This window comes from Neolamprologus brichardi, chromosome 3 (genome assembly GCF_056152115.1).
Source record: "Neolamprologus brichardi isolate AB-2024 chromosome 3, ASM5615211v1, whole genome shotgun sequence".
Classification (NCBI taxonomy): Eukaryota; Metazoa; Chordata; class Actinopteri; order Cichliformes; family Cichlidae; genus Neolamprologus; species Neolamprologus brichardi.
This window is the reverse complement of record NC_142106.1, coordinates 11,784,948-11,794,138: the sequence shown is the minus strand read 5'-3', so window position 1 is coordinate 11,794,138 and position 9,191 is coordinate 11,784,948. Positions and strand designations below refer to the sequence as shown.

General features: G+C 38.6%; 1 protein-coding gene across 1 annotated transcript; it reads left to right on the top strand.

The window, feature by feature from the left end:
• The first annotated feature begins 4,306 nt into the window (after nucleotides 1-4,306).
• Nucleotides 4,307-7,651, top strand: LOC148103499 (coxsackievirus and adenovirus receptor homolog). The gene is made up of 2 exons (XM_087838873.1): nucleotides 4,307-4,409; nucleotides 7,053-7,651. The coding sequence occupies exons 1-2, from the start codon at nucleotides 4,337-4,339 to the stop codon at nucleotides 7,421-7,423; spliced, it is 444 nt and encodes a 147-aa protein (XP_087694999.1). The 5' UTR covers nucleotides 4,307-4,336; the 3' UTR covers nucleotides 7,424-7,651.
• The last annotated feature ends 1,540 nt before the right edge of the window (nucleotides 7,652-9,191 follow it).

The following is a 9,191-nucleotide window of genomic DNA, read 5'->3' as shown; positions in this document are numbered from 1 at the left end:
TAGTTGTTGATAATTTTTTGAATTTGTAATACAAATGTTTTAATGCGTCACTGAGCAGTGAGAAGCTGTTGGAACAGATGAGGTGTTGTGGACGTTACACTCTCAAGGCAACATTAAAAAATGTTTTAATAATTTTTCCTCTTGAATCTACACTTTTTATGAATGTGTTCATGTTTGATTGAGCTCCATTAAAATAAGTAATATTTGTCTGTGAACCAGAATGAAGTAAGAAATAATAATTAAATATTAGATACACACAAATTTAGCGTTGGTCACCACCCACAAAAAAGCTTGATTTACATAGCAAATAAAAGTTGGTCTAATAACAACAAAATGTGAAGCAATAATTCAGTAGCTCTGCTGATACCAAAGACAGATGTGTTTTAAAAAGTTTTATTTTTTTGTGCAACTGAGTCATGTCAGTTTGTTGATTGTGGTTTTCTATCATCCATCAGGGGGCGCTGCAGCTCCTTCAGCATCCTCAGCACTTTACTATGAATTCAACAGTGTTTGGCCTTTATGTCCAGAGACCGATTCACAGACTGTAAATAGTTTATTTTCTGTTGTTGTTTTACTGCAAGCATAAAGAAACAATGTGACCTTGTGACGTTGCTTCTTGGTCACACTTTGCTCCTCGTCTCTTTTCTCCTGCTGAGTTTCATCACATTTGTCCTGATGTCGTTTAACTAATCATGCTGACGTGTTTCAGTGGAGGAATAATAAACTGGAAAAGAAGCAAAAAATTTCATTATCAGTATCTGATTAATATCCAATTAATCATTTAGTCCTTGATGAACATACTTTTACTGATGCTCGTATGATGATATGCACTGACACACCCAGAGTCCAGCTGTACCAACAACAAACAAACACTGCCAGCTGAACCAGTCTGACCAGGATATGCAAAACGGTGGCTTTTATGAAATGTGACACCCTTTATGTGACTCACTCATTTGTACTCATTGTACAAATATCTTCAGCTGATTCTGAAGTGGTTAGGTGGGAGGTGCTGTCACAGATTTTCTGTCTGTGAGAACTTATTTACACAAACTTTGTACAGATGAAAGTAACAACACTGTTGAGTAAAAGAGAAAGTAGTTACATGTGACTGCTCCTGGTCACATGATGACCCCACAGCAGTTAGTGCCCCTTATTTTGATTTACAGAGTTTTACACCCGGTGCCCTTCCTGACAGTCCAACAGTGATTTGTGTCTCCAGCTGGAATCAAACCAGCAACCTTTACGATAATCAGTACACTCTGGAGGTACAACAGTATATTTTAGAATAATTCCTTTGACATTTTCTGTAAAGTGTGTGTTTAATATTAACTGTTCTTCTTTTATTTATGTTTTCTTATTAGTGTCTATATTTATTGGATACAAAAACACCTTTGACTTTTATTATTATCATTTTGTCATGAGACCCTTCATTCATCATTTATCTCAACTCTAAACACACAGACAGCCTACAAAGTCTACACATCCACCTGTGCCAGAGAATTAACTTCCTGTTGCTTTCTCCTCTCTGCTACTGTGTGTGTTTGTGGTATTTGTTTGTCAAATACACGGCTCAGATCCAGTCAGCTCCGGGAATGCTATGAAGTCAAACTGGTCTAAGGTGTGTCGTATTAAACAGCTGACAAGGAAATACGGGTTAGATTGTTCAGCGGGGCTGTTTAGTGCAGCCAGAGACCAAATCACTATCGTCAAAGTTTGTTTCCTTTCTTTTTTCTATTTGCTCTCAGTGGATAATTTTTCCATCCTGATGATCAGAAGAATGTTTGAGGGTTTCAGAGATCCTTCAGAACAACAGTAAGTGTTTAAAATGATGTCTTTCAGTCTTTTAGATAATTTGACAGGTTGATGAAGTCTGTGAGCTTCACTGGATTAACAGATTGTTCATGTTAATCCATCTGAACCAGGATTAAAGCTTCACTTTCCTGGTTACAGATGAATGTCATGTGGAGTTAGTGTGAAGCATCTGATTTACTGTTGGCTGGTTTCATCTGTGAAATCACATCATATGAAATTATTTCAGTGTGTTTTAATTCAAAGCTGTCAGACTTTATCTGACACAATATAAAGAAGAAAATCAACTCAATCACAAACAGGAAATGTAGTGAGAGCACTGTTTATGTTGGAGATTCTGACATGATCCCTGATTTAGCTCCTGGGATTTTGAGTTGCCTTGGAGATTTCTCTTTCACTCTTTTTTGTTTGGTTTCTGTTTTTGATTTTTATTTGGCTCAATTTTAATTGCTTTATTGTTCTAATAGTGGGGTGTATTTCTGACAATATTGAGTGTTTGTTCCTTTGTAGTTTTCATAGGACTGAGTTTCAGGTTTTCTACTCCACGTTTGGCTTCCAGTTTAACTTTATTGTTGCTGTTTTTATGGTGACTTTCTTCTTTTGTGTTTTGTTTGTCTTTAGTAGATGATGTTTTAAATGTTTTAATTTTGTATTTGTTGTTTGGTTGAGGTGTAAAACAGACTATATGGAAAGCTACTGCTCACCAATTAAAGGAATGCTCATTTGCTGCTGCTATGGAAATTTTAACAATAACCTGCAACACACCCAGTGAGCTTGATTTGAAGTGGGTTTAATAAACACATTGCAATGTGGAGAAAACGTTCAGGTCAAACACCAAACAGTTTTCTGAGGAAAGACACCGCCCATGAACAATTTTATACCTTCCCAAACACTCTCAAATAAAGAACATTCCACAGCACATCATTTATCTCTATACCTTCAGTCCAACTCATCCTTGACTCCCCCCCAATCCAAGGAAAGTTATGACCTCCCGCCACCTCCCTACAAGCAGGATGCCCGTAGACCTTCAACTTCATAACAGGGCCCCTACCTAAACATCCGCATCCCTCGATATGCAAAAGTCTCACTATCTATTTAATGTCTCCCTTACAATGGTCTCACTGTGTGTGCAGAGCACAAGGCCCCTCTGTAGTGAACATGCATACAACTAAGTGAGAAAGTGAAATTACTATAACTAATGTGATATGATTAAATATGTGATTAATACACAAGAAAAGAAATCTGCCACCACACTGCAGAGCTTACTCCACTCTCCAGGTTTTGGTCATAGGTAAGAACGTTTTCCCAGGATAGTTTTCAAAATTTGAAGCTGATTTGGGTTCAAAGGGTCACTTTTCTCATATGTGTCTATTTTCTTTCTGCAGCCCCTGTTTGATACACCCATGTGACTGATGTTGATTTGTCACATGAGGCTATCATGTGAATTTCTAGCTAATGTCAAGCCAGATCATCTTTGGGCTGCAATTTGTTGCTTTCCTCCCAGCTGATGCTGCCAAAACATTTATAGACGTGTCTGCATTTCTCTCATTCCTGTCACGTGTTCGTGCTAAAAAGTCAATCAAGTTAAAGTTGCAGTAATTCAGCATCTATCTAGCTCTACTGTAGAGTAACCTTAGTTTTGTTTTTTTCAGTGATGGGTCTGATCCTATGACAACTGGGATTGGCTCCGCCTGCGACCCTGATAAGGACAGGCTGAAGAGAATGGATGGATGGAAGTGACAGGTAATTTCAAAGTAAATGTTTCAAACATCTCAACAAATATCAGAAAACATTGTTTCTGATCCATCAGGGATGGACTGTTTCTCATGGAGCAAAACTCAGTGAGAAAAGATGTCAGAAAGAGAACAGGAGAGATTAACGATTATTCTTCTCGAAACTAAGGACTGCTTAGGCATTGCTGTTTAATAAACTAGTGCTATGTTACTTTTCATTACTTTTTCAATATATTCAAATTTTAAAAAAATGGACCAAGCTATCAGTGAAAGCTAGCCTACTCTTAGCTCAGCTTTCATATCGGAGTGTTTGGATTTTATCGAATTTTATCTGCAGTTCACTGAGATATCAAAGTTTCTCTGTGACTTTCAGAAGTTAAACCCCAGTTCCCCATCATCAGATCACTAAAAAAAACCCCAATAATACGAATCTCTGGAACCCAAATCAACCTGACATGACTGCGTCACAAAGCAATTTTTCTGCAGTTTTCGGCAGGCGTCACCACTTAGATAAAAACTCTGCATCAACTCTTTTATTACAGTAGAAAAAGTTAAGACCGGAAGTAGAGAACTCAGTTTTTTGTTTTTCCCTTCGTTTCTTTTAATTTCTTTCTCGTCTCGAGCCGTTGCAGCCTCGCCATGATTATAATATATTATAAAATATAGATATAATTGAAAACTATCCAAAAAAAAAAAAAAAACCCAACAGAAATGATCGTACACCCTGTCTCCAAGCCACAGATGTGACGTCCGCTAATGTTTGGGTGGAAGTTTTAGCTAGCTAGGCTACGGAAATGTCTCGCCGAACATCTTTTTTGTTTTTCTCCACTTTGCTGTTTGTCGGTCTTCTCGTGTTTGTATCTGCAGGTGAGATTTAACTATGAGAACCCAAAATCACTTTCGCACTGACATAAAAACTAAGATGAGCGTGAACTATTTTTATGTAACCCTATAACGAGTTACAGTACGAAATTCAGCTTTCAAATACCACCCGTGAAAATCACAGATAATCCTGAATTCACCATCCAAGATGGCAGCAGTGCCTGTAAACATTAGTAAAAGCTTGAAACTTTAAATCTCGTTACGCTTATTTAACCTCAGAGGTCTGATGGAGGTCGTGCTGTGACGTCACTCCTGAGCTAACTACCTTCCAGTACGAGTCAGAAAAGAAAGGAAAAAACTATTTATGTTGCTTCTAGCTAAGTGGAGTCCATGGATGTGGATGGACACCAACGACCTGTTACATGCTGGAGATCTCACTGATTTGATTTCTCACTGATTTGTTATTCTGCTGGTTTTCTATCTGTAGCTAGCCGTACAGCACAATGCTAACACAATAACACAAAAGTGAAAGTACAGATTACACGTTTTGGGTTTGATACTGTTCGTGTGCACTGCCTCATTTTGTACTTCTATTTGAAAGTAATTCTGACTCAGAAACAGAAATTGCTGACTTCCCATTTCGGATGGAAGAAGCTACTGATCTGCACTGCTACTGTTTATGAATTGTTAAATACGCTGCACTCTGAGAACTTGGTCTTGTACTGCAGAGTTCAACATATAGAGGGCAGTGTTGCCAACTCCTCAGTAATGAAATTCGCTATTGGTTGTCCTAAAAGTTGCTAGAAGTCTAAATGACATCATCACCTAATTTGCATAATTGGTCATGCTAATGTAATTGTAACCTACGTTGTTGGAGACGGAAAGAACATTATGGAAGAGACATAACAAAAGGAAGTTAGAATTATTTAACTACAAATTACATTTATTTTAGCAATTATTGTTTTTTTTAATGTCACAATTCCAACCCTGCTACTGGCAACAGTGACCCGAAATTGGCATTCTGGGGGAGTTACTCTGTGTGTGTGTTTATTAGTTATAAGTTGGCAACACTGATAGAGGGTGTCTTTAAGTTATCTAGATTCATGTACCCAAATACTGTTGATCAGATAGACAATTAGCATTTTCCTTGTGTGGTCATGAAACAGTCGCCCAAAACTACTCCAGGATGCACTTACATGTTCAGATGAAACAGATGTGTTGGCAACATCAAAACAGTCACAGTGATTAGTGTAACAGCAGCTGATTGTGCAAAGGAAAGATAAACTATACAAGGTTATTAAAAATATGTAGAGGTTATACATTAAATCTGCTGTAGATAATTAGCAGATGTAGAGAAAAGGCTCTGTACTGTAGGTCAGTGTAAAACGTGCTGTATAAATGTGTGCACGTTTTGGTCAGTGAGACTGGAGAAGAGCTGTTAATAAAATGTATCCTATTTAAAGGAATCAAGAAAAGCTCATAAACACTTATTGTGTGAGTTTTAATTCCACAGTTTTATCAGTAAGACACGTGAATATGATGGATTATAGTTGAGGCTGGTCTGCTACCTGGATGCTTATCTGTTCAGTTATTGAAGGAGTCAGAATAAGATGTTGGACATCTATTGACCCTAAAGGACACAATCCGCTCAAAAATAGCAACAGTTGTGTCTAAGAATTTATATTGATTATAGGAATATTGATGATAATGCTGGACGATTGCTCAGTCAGTAAGTGGGTCTTTCATAGCTGTTTAACTACACGTCTGTAGTACAGAAAACCCCAAATTAACCCTGAAGTTACCGGAGCATGAGGAAATCTAGATTCTTTGTACTGAACATGCCTCGTTTTTCAGTGTCGTCTGTAACTCTCCAGAGCTTTACAAATGAACCACAACTCAAGTTCTTGTGTGTGGTTGCACAAATGTGCATGTGATTAATATCCTTCAGTGTTTAATCACGACAGCTCTGCTCAGCAGGTGGTGGCATCACCTCTGAATAGAGGCAGCTGCTGCAGCAAAGCAGTGGCATCTGTAGGTGCCACTCTAATACTGCTTTTATGCTTCAGTGCAGTAATATGAAGGCAGACAGACGGCTCATCTACCTGCACAGTGTTTGATGTTGATGGAGGCAGTGTATGTGGTACAACCGGTCTGTGGGCAAATCTTCCTTGTGTTGTTTGTTGATCTTCAGCCAACCACAGAGAAGAGTCAAATTATAACACACAAAGAGCTGAAGTGGAAACTAGTGTCCACTGCAGCCAGTCTGTGCTTTTTTTGCGTACTTGTGCTTACCCTTAATCAGCCAATCAGTATTGACCCAACCCAAGGCTTATCCTTGTCCATTGATGTGCAGTTGGGATTTTAAAGCATGTTTGCATTTGCTGTCTAAAAAGTAACACGTACCCAGACGGGAACATTGTGTCTGAGCCCAAACAGTAAAAGACAGAAATATGTTCAGACTGTTGCCTAAAGTTTCTGTTTCACCAGTAACACGAGACCTCAATTAGCTCCTTATTTATTGTAGGTAGGTAACAAAGTGAAACACCTTTCTATTATAAGAACTTTAAATCACTGTCAGTAAAAAATGAGGTTCGACACAAGTGACCTTCACTCTCATTGCTTGGTGTAGAACTGAGTTGTTGTTTTTTGACCTTTAACCTCTCTGCTCTGTGTTGGTTCTTGTTTCAGATCAGAAAATCATCCCAGCTGAACCTGGACAAAAGAACGTCACTTTGCCATGTCGAGCTCCAAACAACAACAACATTATTGTTCTAGACTGGAGCAGAGCTGACCTGGGAGAGAAATATGTGCTTTTGTTCCGCGATGAGCTGTTTGATCCAGAAAACCAGCATCCATCATTTGTTAACCGGGTGGATCTGCTGGACAGACAGATGAAGAATGGAGACGTGTCTTTGATTCTGAAGAATGTGACGAGTAATGACACTGGAACATACGAGTGTCGTGTCGTCCAGAGAGGAGCAAAGCGCAGGAAGAGAGCTGTTTTGAAAAATGACCCCATCAGCATCGTCACCCTAAAAGTTGTTCCTCCAGGTGAGTGAGTAGAGTTGAGTGTGTGTGTGATCAGAGGTGAAGCTGCTTCCTGGTTGTTGATGTTTGTTTCTAAAGATGTTGTTGATGAGACTTTGTAGAAAGCAGCTGGTCTGAGTGATGTGGTCAGAGTGCAGTAGATAATGTCTGACAGCAGTTTGAAGAGGAAATGGATTCTGTTCTGTTCTTCACTCATCACCTACCTGACAGCTGACACCTCACACCTGTTTCTCACCTGCAGGTCAGCCAGGAGGACACACAGAGGATGGATCTGTTGGACTGATCGTCGGTCTGATTCTTTCTGCTGTGCTTCTTGCTGCTGCTGTTGGGTTTTTGATCTACAGAAAACATAAACAACAACAGAGTCAGGATTCATACTAGCCTCCTGTTAAATTTCAGCCTGTTTGAAATGTCAGCTTAACAGTGATTCTTGTGCTTTGCTTTCAGTCGTGTCACTGAAAATGTGGAAAGACAGAAATCAGTAATATTAAACATTTAGCAGGTACCTGTCAGACACGTCCAGATTTTACGTTTAATTTACATTTTTCATCAGAAAAGAGGAGAAAGTTGTTTGGAATATAAACAGTATTTGTCTGATATTACTCATGATCCTTTGATCACATGTTGCTGGTGTTTGACTCGTTTTAAATGTAATTATATTAAAATGAAACCAAAGAAAAAAACATTTCTATGTAGCTGCAGAGTCCAACATTTCCTCCCTTTGATCTGGAACGATTCAGCTTTATTGAACTTTACCTTCCATGAAGGAGACACTTCAGTCTGTTACTGTCCAACTGTTCCTTTATATATTTTCCCGACAAAGATCCACATGTGTTAGTACTTAATGTGTGTTTTTTTATTCCAACATTTCCTGTGGCTGTACTTTGTTTTTGTTTTTTGTTTTTTAATCAGAAGCTCTGACTTCCTGAAATTGTTGATGCAGATTTTGTCACCTTGAATCGATCCAAAATAAATATAACCATGTGTAAACTGTTTCTGCTTCTCATAATTACAGACCTGCCTCTCAGAGGTAGATTCTGATAATATATCAGAATCGTTGGACAACTGGTCAAATACATTATTCTGTATTCTTCCTCCCTGTTACATTGATAAAACTGCCTCTTTTTTGATCAACTACCTGTACAGTGCAGGCTAACCTGGATGTTAGGAGCTCACAATATGAACTCAAATTTCAACTACTTCTAAAAGGGAGTCCGGCTACTTCACCAGACACAACATAGACACAGTAGTCCTGATGCTCAATCAAGGGTGGTTCTGTTCATCTGGACATTTTTAGTGGGAGAAACGTTTTGTCACTCATCCAAGTGACTTCTTCAGTCTCAGCTGAGTCAGAAATCAGGAAGAGCGTTTATTGGCAAATGTTGAGCAGATTTACAACATTAGGAAATTGCTATGGCACTTTGTGCAAACATACGATAAAACAGACACTTGAATAAAAATAAAATGTGAGAAACAGATTGAGATGTATACATGAATGCAGGTTATAATGCAAAAAAGAACAGGTGCTGCATTTGATTGAATCAGAGCAGGTTGTAGGGAAAGTCTTATGGTAAATATTTAAGAATCCAACAGCAGAGGGGAAGAAACTGTTCTTATGACAAGAGGTTCTGGTCCAGATGGACCGGAACCTCCTGCCTGAAGGGAGCAAATCAAGTGTAACACCCGTCCCACGTTCTATTGAGAGGGACCCTGGGTTCCTTTTGTTACTTTCCTACTGATACTCCCTTTTTAATGCTTATGGTATTAAATATGGAAACA

Bases quoted from the DNA above. Each gene is read 5' to 3' on its own strand.
- LOC148103499 (XM_087838873.1), top strand. From the start codon at position 4,337: ATGTCTCGCCGAACATCTTTTTTGTTTTTCTCCACTTTGCTGTTTGTC. The intron at 4,410-7,052 runs GTGAGATTTAAC...TTCTTGTTTCAG, and splicing joins TCTCGTGTTTGTATCTGCAG to ATCAGAAAATCATCCCAGCT.